We start from the raw sequence: 19566 nt of genomic DNA on the forward strand, positions 1-19566 counted from the left end.
GTTTGACATAGGACATTGGACTGACCCTATGAAGTGAACAGAGTTTGCGTAACTCTGTCTTTATTACTCTATGGCTCTGGTGCACCGTGCACATCAAAGCCTTCTACACAAACCTAGGTATTTATAAAGATGATTTTAAGCTGACAATGGTAACAACTGAGGAGGTACTCAAAAGAACGGAGTGCCCTTTGACCCCACAAGGCCACTGGCACTGGCCATGACAATATTCCCTCCAAATTTCTCAGAGAATATCGGCCATCTCTATAGCTCTAATCATCACCTACCAACAGTCATTAAGACATGTGAATCCCTTGACTCCTTCAAAACCGCTCTCAAAGGGCACCTACGGACGGCTGCAATTCGAAACTGGCCCCCGTAAAATCTGAATCCCCCCCCCCCACCGCCCCCCCTTTTCCCCTCACTGTATATGTTTCTTTTCCCTTTTTGCTTCCTTTATGATGAATTCCTGTGCTGTTCTTTAACTATATAGAAGTGTCTATTTGTACGTCTCTAAATGTTTTGATGAATTGAACATGGTGGACCCTCTTGTAAACAAGTGTAATGCTTAATTGGGTCTTCCACTCACAGTTAACAGTCTTTGTATTGAGTTTGTGCTTGAAATGTACTGTAATTCTGCAAACTGTTAATAAATATTTCAATCAATCAATCACCCACATAATAAACCTCTCCATCAAACGGGGACATGCCCCCCCCCCCCCCACCCCAAGATTTCAAACTGGCCAAAGTAACCCCACTGCACAAGAAAGGGAGCAAATTAGGCAACTACCGCCCTATTTTAGTGTCATGGCGCAGCCCAGTGACGTGACCATATCCTTTCCTTCTCTAAGGTTCCTTGCTCGCAAACCGGTTTGCCGACGGGCGCCCGTATCCACCAATCACAGTCAAGGCATTTCGCAGAGGCGGGACTTCCGTGTAATCGCATATACCAAGCTACAGTACGGCCTCCCCATGCGGTTCAGGTTTGGAGCTTTTGCATACAGGTTGATTTGAGCATCGTGAACTAAAGGTAAGAACGATATATGTAAACCGTGTATTATTTTACTTGTATAAACTCAGCATTAAAGATTCTACGCAGTTGGGGATTTCACGGTCAACTAAATATATGTAGTTTTCATCTCCGTATTTCTACGATAAAAATAATTTCATTGTTTCCATTGGATTGCAGTTAGCTTTGCTACTAGCTAGCTTTGCTACTAGCTAGCTGATGTGATCCAGTCCGTCCAGTGTGGTTGTATTTCATTGTTACTCTGGTGATTTTTTTTATTTCGTTGAAGATAAAAACATTAAGTTAAAATAGTAATACTTGCGGTTCTTCCTATTTATTAAGGTAATAAGAGTGCGAACTAAGCCATTTTATGTGTAGCTCCCTAGCTACCTGCGCTAGCATTGTTATGCAACATACATAACCGATAGCGGTTAGCCGGTTAGCCTTAGTTACTATTCTATGCTATGTTACCGGTATGTTATTTCCAGAACACCGTCGCATTTTAAGTAACTAATTTATTGATTGAATACGGCAAAGATAAGCACAGGAGAATACCGTTCAATACAAGTCTTTATTTTAGACTCTGTGGCTTGTTTCCATTGTGGTCCTTTGTACTCGATTCCAAACACACTACTACTGTATTATTATACTATATTTTGCAAGTGAGACCTGGCAAAGACTGTGCCAAAGCTATACAACAATAGAAGTATGCAACAAACCAAAGTACTGCAGGATTTAAAATCACGAGTAGGACTGTAGGACATACATTCTATCCAGAAATTAGGTGTTACATTCTAGTCTTGTTAACGTGGTGTGGGCTGTTACCATATATTAAGTCCACACCATGTTTTCATCCACCTGATTTGGTTTTTATCTATCGTGATACTGTTTATAGATTATAAGGTTATAACTTATAAACAGTATCACGATAGATAAAAACCTAATCAGGTGGGTTTATTTATGGGCTCATATGTGCAAGCAGAAACTGTTGAAACAAGCCCAGCAACAACTAATCAATCCTAGCAGGTATGCAAAAGCAAGACCGTGTCATTTGTAAAGCAAATGGCAATACTAAGGTGTGAATAGCATCCCACTACCTGTGGTGAAATTAATGCAAATTGTCACTGGTCCTACCAAAGAATAGTGCTTAGATTCACAACTCAACTTGCTTCATTATTCCAGACAGACACAATGGCTGAGAATGATGTTGACAACGAGCTTCTCGACTATGAAGAAGACGAGGAGCCTCAAGGACCCCCCGCAGAAAGCGCCACCCCGGCCGGCAAGAAAGAAGTGAAGGGTTCATACGTCTCCATCCACAGCTCTGGCTTTAGAGACTTCCTGCTTAAACCAGAGCTGCTCCGTGCCATCGTCGACTGTGGTTTTGAGCATCCTTCTGAAGGTGAGGCTGGTTTAATGGCTTGTGCCACTTTTATTATTAAAATTAATGTACACGCCTTTCTCCTCAATTTAGTCTGTTAGCTGTTATATCCTACTGACTCACCTGCCAGTGAGGAGCCCCCACCCAGAGCACGTAGAGAGCCTATGCTCCTCCCGCCCAACATTCCCTGCTGACATGCCGCCCCAGCCCGTAGGAATACAATACATGCAATGACCAATATCACTTTTCACTCTTAAGTGTATTCTTTTTTTTTTACTAAAAGTTGAGACTGTGCTAATATAACGGCGTTATGAAAGGAACGGCCAAAGACAACTTGAGACACATGGCGTTAAGGAGAACTCCTAACACTATGGGCCAGACCTGACCTCGATGGCTCCTCTATATGTACTACTTTTTGTGCGTGCTCCATCGGAACTGTTGCTGACCTCAATGGTTGTTCATTTATAAGATGAGGTTATTTGGAGGGTCTTTTAATGCAAACAAAAGGTTTAATAAAGCTCATATACGAACGGCCTCTTCCGTAGACAGAAATGTACTCGGATGATGTCCTGTTTCACATTAGATTGGGCTGTAAAATTAGTTTGTGTGAATAATCGTTCAAATTGTACTGACATAAACTGTCCTGTGCTACAGCACTAAATGCGATTTGGATGTGTGGACAGTTAAATGGAATAACCTGTTTTCTTTGCCATTGTGTCACAGTCCAGCATGAATGCATCCCTCAGGCCATTCTGGGCATGGACATCCTATGCCAGGCCAAGTCTGGTATGGGCAAGACGGCTGTGTTTGTGCTGGCCACACTGCAGCAGATTGAGCCAGTTGACGGACAGGTCAGTACCCATGTTTAAAAGGTTGAATGTCTGTTGGTTTTCTTTCTTATTTAACCACTTGAGCCTTAGCATCCCTAGTCTGGGGGACACATTTGCCAAAAGTAGCTGACTTAGCTGATGATCCTAGATTAATTTTTATATGCATTTTATTTATTTATGATCTACTTTATTTTAGATTTATTTTACAAAAACATAACATAATATACAAACCCAAGCAACAACAGCAGAATTCATGTATGAACACAGAAACATAGACATAGACGATATAAACAAATAAAAATAAATCAAATTAAAAGTTTAGATTAGTTTACAGTATTTATACGACCAAACACGCAGCATCATCAACCGTATCATATGCGTAGCAATACAATAAACAATCAAGAGGGCATTGCCTGACCATGGATCACACCAAAGGACCTGCAACATGACTGAGGAACACGTCCCACTTCGAATCATATTTATCCAACTGATTATTCATCTTAAAGGATAACCTCTCCAAAGCAGCCACAACACCAAGCTGAGTGAACCATACATGTGCTGGAGGTAAAACCTCAGACTTCCATTCCTTAACAATGATTTTCCTGCCCACCATTAATGCTGTATGAATCCAGTCAGCTAGAGGTGCGGGAGGTGTTTTAATGGCGATTGATCACCCAGAATAAAGAGAGCCGGTGTATAAGGAATATCCTGGTTTGTGATTTGCATTATATTCTCATGAATAGCACACCATAGCGTCTGTACCCTAGGGCATTCCCACAATACATGAATAAGTGTACCGGGGTCCTCATCACACCTCCAGCAAACCGGACTATCTCTGAGCTTAGCCTTGAACAATCTTGTCAATTTTATATGCATTTTATGTATTACCTTGTGTTTACCATGCTTACTGTAAATCGCTCTGGATTGAGAGCAGCTGCTAACTTGTATGATCAGTGTGTTCCATTGTGAGCGTGTAGACAGATTTGGTATGGGGTGTATAGTAATGTCATTTTGAAGATGCAGGGGCTAACAAGGGGGGTTGTAAAACTCATTTTAATCAGAGTTCCTGATTCCACACCATTGTATTAGGACTAGCAAATATGTACACACAGGTCTGTGAATCATGGGATGTTTACATAGCACTGAAGTTGCTTGATTATTGATTAATAGAACACAATGTTGGTCAGATGGACAAAGAAGACACACAGAAGTCATGCTTAAAAAATGTACAAATGCCATTGTTACAAAAAAATTAGCTGTGCCCCGAAATGCTTCACTTACTTTCGATAGTTCAAGGCACAGTGTCTGTACTGCTCTAACCCCCCCCCCCCCCCCCCCCATCTCTTCCCCAGGTATCAGTGTTAGTCATGTGCCACACACGAGAACTGGCCTTCCAGATCAGCAAAGAGTACGAGCGTTTCTCCAAGTACATGCCTACCGTGAAGGCAGCGGTGTTCTTCGGTGGCCTGGCCATCAAGAAGGACGAGGATGTGCTAAAGAAGAACTGCCCGCACATTGTGGTGGGGACGCCAGGTCGCATCCTGGCCCTAATCCGCAACAAGACCCTCAACCTGAAGAACGTCAAGCACTTTGTCCTGGATGAGTGCGACAAGATGCTGGAGCAGCTAGGTATGTATGCACTATACAGTCGCTGTTCGATGCTGTTTGCAACCAGTTTTATTGATGTAGATGAGTGGTTCTCGAACCGTTTCCTGTCAGGGACCCTCAGATTAATATGCATTTGGCAGCAGATCCCCATGTGAAAAGATTTGGTACCACAGCTCCCCAAAAGAGCACAATTCAAGATTTTTCCAAATTTATGAAAATGGCTGAGTGAAGTTTATGGGGGTAAACATTTAAGGGAGAGGAGTCTGCGGCTTGCCTCACTACATGCACGCTGCCTGCAGCGTTGAATCAACACGAGAGGCTTAAAGGAATAAAGTAAAGCTTTTTGTTAAATGTCACGGGGCAGCCTGTGCCCTATACACACACACACACACTGATTAAGGACATTGCACGCAAGCACACATAAACATTTGGCCTCTTATTTAAGTCCACTTAAATCCACCGGTGCATGCTTATCAGTTTCCAATGCTTTCTTCAACAGTGGTTCCTCTACACTAGGTCTACTTGTTTGTAACTCGACTTGCACTGTGTGTGTTTTTGACAGACATGAGACGTGATGTGCAAGACATCTTCAGGCTTACACCCCACGAGAAGCAGTGTATGATGTTCAGCGCTACCCTGAGCAAAGAGATCCGACCAGTCTGCCGGAAGTTCATGCAGGATGTGAGTATACTGATTGGTTGTGGTTTGGAATGGCAGTGGTTATCAGTGTGGGGCCCGGTTTTCCTTGACGTCCCCAGATAAATGATGATTAGAAAGTAGGGGTCCTTTTGGTTACAATTTGTCCAAATTGGCTGAGGTTTAGTTCTCTGGGCCTGAAGTGCTGAGTTTTTTGTGTAGAAAGTCTGTTGGTTTTCTTTTCTTTCTTATTTAACCACTTGAGCCCTAGCATCCCTAGTCTGGGGGACACATTTGCCAAAAGTAGCTGACTTAGCTGATGATCCTAGATTAATATTTATATGCATTTAATGTATTACATTGTGCTTACCATGCTTTACTGTAAATTGCTCTGGATTGAGAGCAGCTGCCAATTTGTAATCCTGATTCCACACCATTGTATTGGGAATTTGGGACTAGCAAATACGTACAGACAGGTCTGTTTGTGAATCATGGGATGTTTACACAGCACTGAAGTTGCTTGATTATTGATTAATGATCAATAGAACACAATGTTGGTCAGATAAATCTCTGGACCTGATCAGATATAAGTCTGAGAAACCGACTCAACAAATCTGTATTATGAAATGACTCGACATGCTGCACATGACATTAAGTGAAGTGTTTGTGCGCTTCGTGGACGGTAGATATGCAATTATTTTACTAGCCTGGGAAACCAGCAGTACTTTAGGTCCTGAGGGTTGTAGTTTGGGAACCACTAGGCTTCTAGCTCTAATTACTTTGTGGCAGCTTTGTTTGAGAATGAGACTTATTTCCGTTCCTTACGAGTGGAACCATCGGTGCCAAGTGTAATGGTATTTAATTGGCATTCAGTTTTCAGTTAGGTTATTCCAAGTTTGTTCCTTACCCAATTGTTTATTCTCTTGCAGCCCATGGAAGTGTTTGTGGACGATGAGACGAAACTAACACTACACGGCCTGCAGCAGTACTACTGCAAGCTGAAGGACAGTGAGAAGAACCGCAAACTCTTTGACCTGCTTGATGTCTTGGAATTCAACCAGGTAGATTTCTGGTCTTATTTTGGTCCCGGCCTGTAATTTAAAGAATAATGATCACATTCCCTACTCTAAATATTGAAAAATCTGTTTTCGGAAAATTCAAGTGAGCAGAATTACTTGTTGGCTATAAATCCATGGGGACTCATTGGCTGCATCACTGTCGGGTAGTTTGCAACTGATTCAAAGTTTTGTGTTGGCATTTCCTCATGTCTTTCCTCACTTTCATTCGTCACTGTAGTCTGAGATGTTTAAACCTTTTACTTAGTCTTGAATTACGCTTTTCTACTTCTACCACGGAGCTTACAATAGTGTTATCTGTTTTCTTTGTGTGGTGGATAGTCTTGTAATGTATTCCCTTTGCCACTAGGTGGTGATCTTTGTCAAGTCAGTCCAGCGCTGTGTGGCGTTGTCCCAGCTTCTAGTGGAACAGAATTTCCCTGCCATTGCCATCCATAGAGGAATGGCTCAAGAGGAGAGGTCAGTCTTACACACACACATACATTTTCCTCTTACACACACACACACACACGCTTCCCCTCCCTCATAAACACACATTCTATTGAGCTCCAAATGCTGGGTATGTTTACGGAGCACGAAGCCTCATCAATTAACTCAACACATCATTGCCTTCAAAGGCAGGATGGGAGGTTGTGGACTGTAGCAGCTGTGTTGATAATCTCTCTTTGCTCCTCCTCCTCAGACTGTCCCGCTATCAGCAGTTCAAGGATTTCCAGAGGCGGATCCTGGTGGCCACCAACCTCTTCGGCAGAGGGATGGACATTGAGCGGGTCAACATCGTATTCAACTACGACATGCCAGAAGATTCCGACACATATCTGCACAGGGTGAGGGGCTGACCAGTGTTTGTTTGTTTGTCTTCAATGTTTGTCGTCCACTGATTTCTGACATTTGGCTCGCAGAAGTATTGAATTACTTACTGGGCTATCATGAACAGAAAAGAAAAATGATCAGTTGCATACATAAATGACATAAACGCATATTTAATATCAAACAAGCTCATGAAGTCAACAAGTCTTGATGATCAAGCAACACAAGCCATTGGAGTCGCAATAAGAGTAAATTCCCCTAACGAAATCGGTCTCATGTGATGTTTTCTTGTCCTCCCTGGCATACAGGTGGCCCGTGCGGGTAGGTTCGGTACCAAAGGCCTGGCCATCACTTTTGTGTCTGACGAGACAGACGCCAAGACATTGAACGACGTGCAGGACCGGTTTGAGGTCAATGTGGCTGAACTTCCAGAGGAGATTGACATCTCCACCTACAGTAAGTCCTATTCTCCATAAATCTCTGGACCTTTAATCACATTAAACATGGGTTCCCTCTTTTGGGACATGTCATTATTGTCAAACATTTTCAGAACTTTTCACACAATTGACATGAAGGTTATAATACTTGCAAGTTGGCATTGTGATATTTGCATCATGTTTGCACGAATGTGATGTGTGCATCAAAGGGGGTTAGAGCTGCTTCACTATCACAATAACATGGCCCATGTTCTCAGGGTATCCTATGACAGCTAATCGTTAGTGCTAGTCTTAAAGGCCAGTGGGATTATGTCAGCTCACAATCGCACTCCAAATAATGAGCTGATGTTATTACTCATTAAGAAAAGCTGGCAACCAAGCATTTGTTAGTGCAGTGTAACTGGAGAGGTCTGGGCAAATGGAGTGTCCTGTGCATTTATCCTGCCGGTGAAAAGTCAGAATTCTCAGCTGTTGCTCGTCATGGAAGCGGTGATCTCTATGAATGCTGGACTCATGTCTTCTATATTCCTTCCTCTCTCCTTTTTAGTTGAGCAGTCCAGATGAGTAGTCGGTCCAGGGAAAAGACTTCTCCTTCCTGTGAATCTCTTGGTGTCTTCTTCTACTTGGAAGGAAAGTCCTCTTCACTGTTCAACTGTTCAAGGCTCCTGCTTGTCAATTATGTTCACCAAACCTTTTTATTTTAATGTTGTTGGTTTTTTGGGGGGAAGGGGTTGTCAAGTTTTAATTTCTCATTACCGTGACTTATTTTTTTGATCTGAAATTAAACCTTTTTATAAAATGGCAGTTAACAGTTGTGGTCTGTGATGCGATGCTTTTCTTGATTTTAATATTTGTCAGAATCTCAAGTAGAGCTTTAGAAAATCCAGAGAAACTAGTTTTTGGAAGATACTTCCAATGTTTTTTAGCTTCTACACATGTGTGTGCCTGTGCGGTCAAAACATGTTCAGAATAGCTCATTAAGATTTTTTTTATTTATAATTGTTTATTACTGCACAGTTTTGTTTTTATATATTTCTGATGGTAATACCTTGAAATAATGACTCCTGTAAAAAGTATATTTTGGCTTACAAGGCAGCTCTGTGGTTGGGACGCTCACAAATTGTTGAATCCCTCCAGTGAATTCTGTCCTTAAGAGGACATTCTGATCATGAACTACTTGAACCCTAGCATCCCTATTCTAGGTGGAAAATGTACCGAAGATAGCAGGACCACAAGCTTGTAAATAATGCATTGAGCTTGCAGAACAGCTATTTCCGACAAAGATATTTGGGGTGGAGGTGGGAAAAGCAGACAAAGTACAAAGCCTACCCGGTCAACTATTGGTTTACTAAGTAAGTGGGTTTGAGTGGTTAAATTGAGCTTTTGTCTACTGCCAACTGTAATCGCCCAATTCTGAGTTTGTATCTCATAGGACACGATCTGCTTCAGATTTTTAAAATAAAACCAGGAAATAAAAGTGTCTAATTGTATTGTCTTGTTTTATCAGTGATTCTCAAATGGGTCAAAATCAGTTTGAACAACTTTAAACTATCCGGCAGAAACCAGCAAACTTTATTTTTTTCATATGTTGGAGCTATTGTACACCATTTGTCATGTTGGTTAAAAAAATATTGAACCAATGAAAAGTATTCAAGCGCTTCAGGCTTAACTCCTTGATCTGGGTGTTTTTTTTCCCCTGAAAAAAGGGAGATAACTACCCAGTGGAAAACATGTAAACTAAAACTGCTGTTTTTAAAGTTCTGATAAAAATATTCATCTTAATATGTAATTACCCAAGACCAATATAGGAGTGAACCAAATTCTTTATTGAAAATTCAGCATGATGAACACTACCTAAAAATTAATTTAGAACAAGATGATAACCAAACCAAGCATTTTTTCATGTCGTTTTTTAAAAACAAAAGTAAAACATTTATTGGAAATGTGTGTACAATTAAACTTTATATACGGTCACTAACATGACTTCAATATGGCAGTTAAAGCTCAAAGTGTGGGACCCCGGCCTTGCTCAGTGCTAGTTATACATGTACATGAACTAGATCAGCTTTTACTCAGTAAATGGAATGACCCTTATACAGCAGATACAAATCTAAACACAATAACAAGGCATCTGTACATAGCTGCTCTATAGTGTCATGTTACAAAACTACAGACCTACTTTAAAACATTAAACCACAGCATCTACATAGGCAAATAGGAAATGGTGACATTGATAGCATTTGTCAATACAATATTCCAAAGAGTTTTGTTTTCTTTCTTCATTTTAATTTAAAATGCTAAAACTTTGAAACAAAAATAACGATGGCACAATAAATTTGTTTTTTTAGCTGAAATGTAAATGACTAATACTTTTTGAGTGGTGCAACCACTCCTATAATAGACAGCTATGTGTGTCTGTCCGTCCGTCCGTCTGTCTGTCCCTGGCTGGGTCTGTCTGTCCGAGCACGAAATAGCGTTTGGTTGGTTTTCACCACCAAGTGTCACTGTTGCGCAGCCTAAAGCCCAAACCACACCAAAGGGTCAGGTTGAGACAAAACAGTTTTAAGGTAAACCACACCAATGCAACTCATTGAGTTACAATGAGTTTCATTGGTATGGTCTACCTTTAAAACTTTGTCCCAACCTGACCCTTTGGTGTGGTTTGGCCTTAACACACACACACACACACACACACGCACACGCACACATATTAACTTATATGATTTGGGGTGTTACAGTACAGTGACAGTACAGTAGAGGGCCCCCCTGGGGACCCCCACACGGTAACTCTCAACCATTTCGGACGCAGGGCGGCTCGCCAGAACCGGGCCGGCCCCTGGGAGGCTGGAACTTCCGGGGACCCCCACATGGAGTTGCACCACTCACTTCACACGGGTGTGTTTTACTCTATTAATAGAAAATCATTTTTGAAAAAGGCCTTTCTCTCCATTTTGGGATTAGATCATGAATAAAGGCTGTTATAAGGTGCATGAGAAACCCAGGTTCCAGTAAATAATCTGTTTGGGCTCTTGAGTCATACAGTAAGGGGTTTACCGTTTAGGTTACACCAGTTATAGAAAAACAAAGAATTCCTCTCCTTCCAACTGTTCTTCTGGTGCTTATGAGGTTCTATAACTGTTATGTGTCCTTAGGCAGGGGGCATCAGTGACCCCACCCATGACCTCGTCTTTAGTAGCATCATAAAGCCCTCCTCAGTCATGTCGTTGACATCACAGGCACTGAACGGCGTTCAGATACAGATGCCACCACACAAACATGAAGTGACAGAGTACGCGTTTTGTTTTTCGTTAAAGTTAGCGTGCTTCAGTTGCTGTTAGATTACAGGCCAGATTGGGTCCTGGAATGGTTTCCAAACCCACTAGGCACAAATTACATGTTTACTTCAGAAGACGCACTTTCTCAAATTTTATTTTTATAACAAACCAAACAGAGGGTGGCTGATTTCGTCTCACTACCCCTCAGAGTCAGGATTGTAATTTGCTCGGAATTAGACCCCGTTGACTCCTCGGCGCCACAATCCCCGGCTTGTTCCTCTGGTGCTTGCTAAATGTCTCACTTTTTGGTGGAGGGCGGTAGGCCAGGCAGGGGATGAATCCAGCTGTGTAAACGGCCCTCGACATTTCACCCACTAATGGACACATTGCCTCCACCTGGACAGGTTCAAATTTGTCCCTAACACCCCTCAACCCCGCAAACAAAAAGAAAAAAGAAATCGTGGTCATTATCATCCACCATCAGATGTGGCTTTCTGAATACAACTGACCTCTGACGTGACCAGGGAAGGGTCAAGCTCCTAGGTCTGTGGGAGTTTGTCTTTCTGCCCTCCCGTTGTTGACAGTTCTCAGCTGTTTAGTTCCTCCTTTCGCCCCTTCCAGCCATGCTGCGACTGCTCCAAACATAGCAGCAATTCCACTCCATCTCCCCCTTTCCTCGTTGGCATCTTGTTTGTCTCAACAATAAATACCATGGAATAAATACCATAAAAACATACGTACGTTTCCTCCCCCTGGTTACATCTGAGAAATCCCCCTCCGGCTTCAAAGCTCACCGTTCCCAGTAAGGCTTTCCCACAAGTCTTCATTAGTTGGTCAATGTCCAATGTGCTAGACCTGACAGATTTCAGGCCTACCTTGTGTCTTAACTCTTTCCAATCGCCATCAGAACCAGGTTATGTCCACTAATCATTCAGACCTACTGCTCGTCAATGCTCGATGACTGGTATAAATACACACATCAGCATTATAGCCAAGAAAAGTAATCCTAGGTGTGAGTGTTTGTGTGTATGTGTGTGTCCACTCTCTGGCTCCATCGTTCCTCACAGTGTGGTTTCATTCTCAGAGTTGAGGAGCATGCAGTGCACGAAAGCAACATAGCGGGTTGGAAGTTTGGAACCATGTTGATCAACACTGCGATAACTCTGGCGGAGCCAGAAATTAGTAGTTGCTTCACTGCGTCCAGAATGTCCAGCAGCATCCAATTCAATTCTGCTTCTTCCCGTTTGCACCTATGAACAGTTCACTAGGAGGGACAGTGATCCATGCTCCTCGCTTACGACTACTCATAGATACACTATTCTATAAGGTGGGAGGGGGGGGCCTGGGGAAGGGTGGTTAATGTCTTTGGGATTGTGTGGGGAAGTGACGTGGGTCAGGGGTTGGGGAGGAAGCATCTAGTCGATGAACTTGTGCGTGTCACCATAGAGCCACCTCTGTGGAGGCATCACTGCCTCGTTGAGGTAGCTGCACTCGTCGCTGCACTTGCAGGACTGGATGAACATGACAGACTTCTCAAATCGCTCTCCGTCAGCGCAGCCGAAGGTCACTGTGGCGGTTCGTGTGCGGCGGGGCGAGCAGCAGCGGCCGTCCCTGCACACGCCACAGTAGTTGGGCCTGTAGAGGCGAGTGCTTCTGCAGCCAGCATAGGACAAGCGGTGGGGCTCGGGCGCCTTGTGGGTTCGGGAGCACTTCCTCCCTTTCTGTGGTGAAAGAAAAGAGAGGGCAGGGTGAAATCACCACTCTAGTGAAAGGTTAGTATATGACCTACACTAACCTCTCATAAGAACAGTGATCTATACTAGGCAGCGGAAGCCCAGCTGCAGCACAAAAGGTGAGAGATTGAAGTAGGACAACACGTCTTTCCAATGAAAAAGACTGAAACCGTATTCTGTGGACTCGGGAAGGAAGACTGCAAGCCAACACTCGTCGACATAAAATGGCTTACTACTAGGAGCATTGAGTCACGAAAAACACTGTTAATGTGACTAGGTGTAGAGAAAGAAAAACTAAGTGATGCTCAGATTCAGAACAACAGATGAGAGTCGGAAAGAGCCTCCAACGCCAACGAGGGTTACAGGTTGACAGAAGTACGCATTAACACCCACAACGGCTCCACAAACACTGACACCTGATTTATACATAGTTTTACGCTGGTGTCTTGCATCATAAATAGCCGATCTACAAGCTCACAATGAGTCACGCTGCTACACATTGTGAGCTTGTAGATCCGGTAGATTTCCGGTGTGATACACTGGCGCACGGTTAAGTGTAAATCAGGCTTGGAGCCTGTGCATAACAAGCCAGCAACCCATTCCAACATGAAAGGATGATGGGAGGCGCATGAAATGTGAGCATGCAGAGGCTGCAGGGGAGTCAAGAGCACCGCTAAAGTACATACATACACAGTAAAATCCTCAGCGTTAATTCAACTCTGAGAGTGTACAAAATATTAACTGAGGATTTTACTTGGTGCATGAAGGATCCATGCCACTTCACAACTACCAAAGAGTGAGTGACTGAGTAGATGAGAACACAGCCTTGCCTTTCACCTGATGTACTTAAACTTAACAATAGGATTTCTATGTTATGCCATTTGTGTTGCCACTGTTTAGGGATTGGAACCCCCCATTTTAAATATAATTTAACAGCAAATGTGGGCTTCTGGACAATAATAAATACAGGAAAGGAGAACAATCTTATTACCAAACATCTCCGTCAGAAACAATGTATCCATTTGAAATGTATATTGTACGTATAAAACCCAGAAAGATCTTCTTTCCTCCTTACATCAGATATTAATTCATATCTCATTAAAGTATGGGGCTAGTCAGGGATGGTATATTCTCACCTGAACAGGTTAAACATTTAAATGACATTTTTTGACCACTTTCAACCTGGCATACACGTCAGTGACGTCACATACCTATTTTGGGCACATCATTATACGTGGACATTTTCAAAAGATTATGTCAAACCTTTTTCTAAAATTAAGAAAATAGCCTGTCTTTAAATATAAAGACAGGAAGCTCTGTAAATGAGTAGAAAATAAAGCAGACGTTCCAATCCCAACCTACGTTTTGCGGCTTTTGCCTATACAGACAGTAAGAAAAAGTCCTTCTGCACACCTACAATGGACAGGTGTGTCGGATAACTGGAACTGAGAAGGCACCTTCATTAGGCATCTGCCTGATGAAGGTCTGACAACCGAAACGTTGCTCAATAAATCTAACTCAAGTGAAGACAGTGTGCGGGATTCTTTTTTCTCTGCCTATACAGACAGGAAACAAAATGAACCAAAGCCTAGCTAACTATTTGATTTAATAGTAGAAATCTAAATTCAAAAAGATATATGCTGTCAGGGAGAACATCTTTTTCAGGAAAATAAAATGAAGAAATCCATATATTTCTAAAACAATTAATGCAATACTGCCTCATCAAAGTTGGTATTGTGTCTTTTTTGTCAATAACTTGCATGATAGGGGGAGAGGTGGTGGAGTTAGCTGCATTAGTGGACAGTTTGAGGGTCCAATGGAGTTAAGAGGTTTTGTCGGAAGCGCTTTTTTGTTTTTTTGGTTCAATATTTTTTAACCAACACAAAAGGTGTACAAAAAATAATAATAATCAAACACCTCAGAAATTGAGTTAGGTGCTTTCCTCCAGACAGCGACGGTATTAAAAAGATTTCACTGTGTCGTGATTAGTCAGATACCTTTCCGGTCTGAAGAGAAGATGACAGCTTCCTGTTCGCAACTTTTATGTGGCGGAATTACACGCTCTCTGTAGCATTCAAAAATTGCGGAAGAGAAAATCTGACTTAGATTTAGAGACTAGTTCAAAGGGATTAACATGAACTTGGCACCAATTTGCAATGAAGGGAAACCCAGTCTAGATCAACTGGTGAGAAGAATTTCACTCACACAGCAACAGAACCCTGAATAGACGGAGAGATGAAGAAAGAGTTGCATCTACGTTGGGTCACCAGGGCGAGGCAAGCTAATGAATACCATGATATTAATATCAATGTGACCTCTCTTGTGTGGATTCCCTTTCCAAGTGCTATTTATTTTGGAATGATAGCTGAACAGCATAGTTGTACGGTAAATAAACATAGTGACGTAATCTATCAATTTCAATATGTGTAACCCAGGCTCAAAACCTGCCCAAACAGGCTCCTTTGATCTGCAGAGATCAAATATGGCAGAAGCCCTCTCCTGTGTGTCTCTCCTATGGAGTCTCTCAGTACTGTTATATGGTCTGTAGTTCTAAAACCAGGAAGTGACCCAATGCTTTTACTGTGTGTCTATTTGTCTGGAGATATCAGTGACAGATTACCATGCAATTCCTTTTAACACATTGTTTTCATCCAAAAGACTTTTCTCTGTTACCTCATGTAACGCAATGCATTGTGGCCTTGTCAGCCCGTCTTCGTTATTTAACTTATTTACCTTGACGGGAATGGACATGGAGCTGCAGGGACGGACGTTGCACAGACGGGTCTCCTTCACCAGTTTACACTGGGCATTGTCATTGGTGACACGGGAGGACACGCCCATCCCACAACTCCGTGAACACTGCGACCAGGAAGTGGTCTGAACCGCGCACTGATCCCCCACCTGTTTCCATGCTGGAGAAAACAGACAGATGTAAAGATGAACAGGTGTGTTTGTGTGCGGTGGGGCTAACAAGCAGAGAGACGGGGTCAACCGAAGTAAAAGAAACAGGGGACAGAGGGCCAGATGGAGAGAGGGAGTAAAGTGAGGCTGAGAGCGGGCGATGCAAAGTACACTGGCCTCATTCAGCCAACAGGCAACACTGACGCATAGACAGGGTGATTACAGAGAGGGGAAAGCTGGGTGACAGTATATGTGCTGTGTGAGAGTGCTATGTGCTTGTGTGTGTGAGTGCGCCTCTGGTGTACAAGGAGGCATTGGAAAACACACTGCATGCTAATACACACACACATACACACACACACACACACACACATGAAGGTGTCTCACAGTGGGGCCGTTTGTGCGTCAGGGGGATTTCAAAACGTACAACACAAACATGACGCTTTGCTGTGCGGAGGAAACAGACGTGACTCTAAGGCGACATGCCGGCGCCGCATCTCACCTGCCAGGTGCTTGTGACCTCGAGGCTTGTCCCACTTCCTGCCTGCCTCCACCAGCTCGTTGCCCAACGTGTCCTTGTCTCTCTTGGGCTTGTACGGGTATGGCTTGAGGTATGCTTTGGGGTAGTGCTTGGCGTAAGTCTTGGTATAGGGGTAGGCCGGGTAGGGCATGAAAGGGTAGGACGGGTAGGCTGGAGGCTGGGGACGACGCTTCACCTCGGGCACCACAGCGGTACCCTTGTGGCAGTCGATGCTGAGACAACACTGGCCCGGGACCTTGACCAGCCGCGGGGCAGGGCACGAAGGAGAGGCCAGGGGCACGTGGCTGGGGCATAGGGGCACGCAGCCCACTGCCCCATCGATGCATGTGCACTGGTGCTTGCAACCAGCACGGAAATTCTCGCCGTTTTGGTACATGCGTCCGCTGTACTCGCAGGAGCGGCCATCTGCCTTTGCTGTGACAAAAAGCAAAAGAAATGCAGGGATGGTTAAACCATCACTATGTCACTAAAACTCACAAATGGCTAATTGTGTATACAAATAGATTTGTGTGTAATGACTCAACAACGGATGGATGAAAAGAGATTGAGAGAGAGAGAGATAGACAGTATCTAGTTTTATGACGGAGGCCCTATTCTTAGAACACAGAGGAATTTTGGCTTGTTTACAGTGTCGTTCCACTGAAGTCCTCTGGGACTCCCCACACAACACCCCAAATACCCCCCTTTATATAGCAACACCCCCAAATAAACATGCATATAAAAATACCGCCAAATGTGTGTGTATGTGCATGTGTGTACTTGGTGTGCCTCTGTAGTGTGTACACAGTGAACTACTTGTATAAATCAGAGAGTTGGCTGGCTTTCAGTCCCAGCCCATGAAGGTGCTCTGTCTTTGAAACACGGCCCAGGCTTCAGACCTCAAAGACAAACGGCATTGGCTTTGGCTTAGGGGCCCTGAACCCTCAGCCTCCCCACCCCAGTCACACATTCCCTCACCCAACCCTGATCTCTCCCCAGAAAAACCATGCCACATTTCTTCATCGTTTACGTTTACTTGTAGATCTGCTATTTTCACTATTGTCTTCATTATTATTGAAGACAATAGTCTTCAATAATAATTTAGTTTTTTAGTTTTTAGTTTATTTTTTTACTTTTAGCTTGTAATGACATTCAAAATATTGGGATACTTAATCAAATTAATTGTTGCACTCCTATGGTTGTATGTGCCTAAAATACACACGAGAAGTAATGCAAAATTATAGCAAATGGTCCAAAAATGCTGTCAGAAATCAAAATGTTAGTAATTATTAAAAACATTCATATCAGTGTCAGCAGAGTGCTTGCTTCGTTTACAATTTTCAACAGATAAAAAGGCAAACAATATCCAGGAGGTGGAAACTCAAACATTTTTTTAAACATACCTCTGCAGATGCCGTGCGTGCGACCAACGTCGTTGCCATAGTTACACTCCAAGCCTTTGTGGTGGTCGCAGGGCCGTCCTTCATGACAGTCCTGGTTGAGCTGGCCGGCACACACCTTACAGCAGCCACAAGCGTCAGGGACCGAACTCACACCAGGAGGACAGGACGGGGGCCCCGCCGGACACTCACACACCATGGGGCAGCGGGCAGTCACCTAAAGCAGGGGCATGGGAAGAGGAGGAATGGAGGACTAAATTATTGGGATCATAGTTTGATGATGCATTCACTTTCTGTGTGTGTGTGTGTGTGTGTGTGTGTGTGTGTGTGTGTGTGTGTGTGTGTGTGTGTGTGTGGGGGGGGGAGGGGGGGTCATGGCATCTGTTTGACTTGTGTTTCACAGATCACAGAAATTCCCTAAAGTGTGTGGCTTGGATATTCCCTGAATGCCCAGCTCTGTACAGACTGCCAGTGGGATGGATATCTGTGGTTCTCTGTCGCCTTCCGCTTGGCATTCGCCAGGCCATCAGGGATGAAAGAGATGTTCTCACCAGCCCCCTTTTGTTTCTCTCATCCCCTCTCCTCCAACATGCATGCACACGCACACGCACACGAGCGCGTGCACACACACACACACACACACACACACACACACACACACACACACACACACACATCCCTTCCACCAAAGCTTCGCCAATAACTAAACTCAACGCCTCACTAGGTATATTGTGTTCAAAAGAGACTCTCTCAGCCTGCCTGTCCATAGCCGGATCACCCAAAGCGATCCCTTCCGAATCCTGACCCCGCCACTCTCCTAATTCCGGCCAGAGGGAGGAGACAGGAGGGAGGGGAAGGGATGAGAGAGGGTTGTCCAAATTGTTTCCGCACAGCAGGGTTCTTCTATTTCCAGTCCAGAATGTGTGTCAATGTTTGTCGTCCCTCTCCATGGCACGGCTCCTGGTGTGTCACCGAGGATTAACAAGCCAGTGAGAGCCAGTTCTTCTGCTAGGCAATTATTGCCCAAGAATCCAGGGGAAAGATGGGGACGACCACCTGTCTGTGTCCACTCATTGTGTTGGAGGATGGGTATCAGGTGGGCAGACATGGCATTGCAGAGTGCAGACACAATACAATACCACTCAATTTTTAACATTAGGTGGGTACATTATGCATAGGGAAACCTCACATTAATACAGCATTTATTGTAACACATATAGACAAGATAATACAGGCCTAATTACACAGTAAACAACTAAACATCCATTTGGAGGCTGGAGCCTTTTGTCCTCCCCCCGAGTTAAATGAACACTAAGGGTTTTACTGTGTATAATAGTCTAATCAGAAACACTTGAGACTGAGTATAATAATAAACCAATTGAGGGAGCAGGAAACAGCTGCTGCCATTATGTAGGCTACTGTCTGCGATTGTAACAAATGTAGGATAGCTTGAATCTTCTGAGTCTGATGAATCGTTTCTGTTCTGACATAGGCTACTTATACCTAGTATAAATAATACCAGTGCATATACGATTGAAATCTGCACCATCTGGCGTTACAAGTTCTACAACAGAAAGTGATAAATACTTTCCGTCGCAACCTGAGGACAGCCGATCAAATCCGTCACCGCGTGTAAACTACAGTACAGCCTCGGTGAGCAGTCAGCACCCAGCAGCCAGTCAGCACGTGAGTCGTTATTCCGTACGTTACGTGATTGTGTACTCCAAACCTGTCCGGCCTATAGTAATAACTGAAAGTAACTTTATAGGCCTACTTACCAAGCTGACGGTCGACATGTGAAAAGCCGCAAGGAATAATAATATCCTCATGTTGTCAGCTGAAAATTGATCGGGAAGAAAATATGTAAAAATGTGTTTAAAAAACAAAAACAAAATAAATAAACAGCTTCCTGTATTATATTGTAATAGATCCACCACAACAGCCACCACCAAA

General features: G+C 43.5%; 2 protein-coding genes across 3 annotated transcripts in view; one reads left to right on the forward strand and one right to left on the reverse strand.

The window, feature by feature from the left end:
* The first annotated feature begins 956 nt into the window (after positions 1-956).
* On the forward strand, positions 957-9264 carry ddx39ab (DEAD (Asp-Glu-Ala-Asp) box polypeptide 39Ab). Of its 2 annotated transcripts, none has more exons than XM_080776106.1 (10): positions 957-1027; positions 2189-2408; positions 3111-3238; positions 4570-4846; positions 5388-5506; positions 6391-6522; positions 6887-6996; positions 7220-7364; positions 7656-7803; positions 8332-9264. In XM_080776106.1, the coding sequence occupies exons 2-10, from the start codon at positions 2198-2200 to the stop codon at positions 8346-8348; spliced, it is 1287 nt and encodes a 428-aa protein (XP_080632232.1). In that variant the 5' UTR covers positions 957-1027; positions 2189-2197; the 3' UTR covers positions 8349-9264. The 2 variants fall into 2 exon arrangements, with proteins under 2 accessions (XP_080632232.1, XP_080632233.1); XM_080776107.1 differs by having other exon boundaries at positions 959-1024; positions 2187-2408.
* A 463-nt stretch (positions 9265-9727) lies between these two features.
* LOC308324154 (CCN family member 1) overlaps positions 9728-19566 on the reverse strand; it is a 9895-nt gene continuing 56 nt past the window's right edge. The window contains exons 1-5 of the mRNA XM_080776108.1: positions 19392-19566; positions 17617-17830; positions 16196-16648; positions 15526-15704; positions 9728-12780 (exon numbers count right to left, since the gene is read on the reverse strand). The exon at positions 19392-19566 is cut by the window's right edge and continues 56 nt beyond it. Coding sequence (XP_080632234.1) covers positions 12475-12780; positions 15526-15704; positions 16196-16648; positions 17617-17830; positions 19392-19442 — 1203 coding nt within the window. The 5' untranslated portion in view covers positions 19443-19566 and the 3' untranslated portion in view covers positions 9728-12474. The remainder of the gene's footprint in view (positions 12781-15525; positions 15705-16195; positions 16649-17616; positions 17831-19391) is intronic.

This window comes from Protomyctophum bolini (genome assembly GCF_963924005.1).
Source record: "Protomyctophum bolini genome assembly, chromosome: 11".
NCBI lineage: Eukaryota > Metazoa > Chordata > Actinopteri > Myctophiformes > Myctophidae > Protomyctophum > Protomyctophum bolini.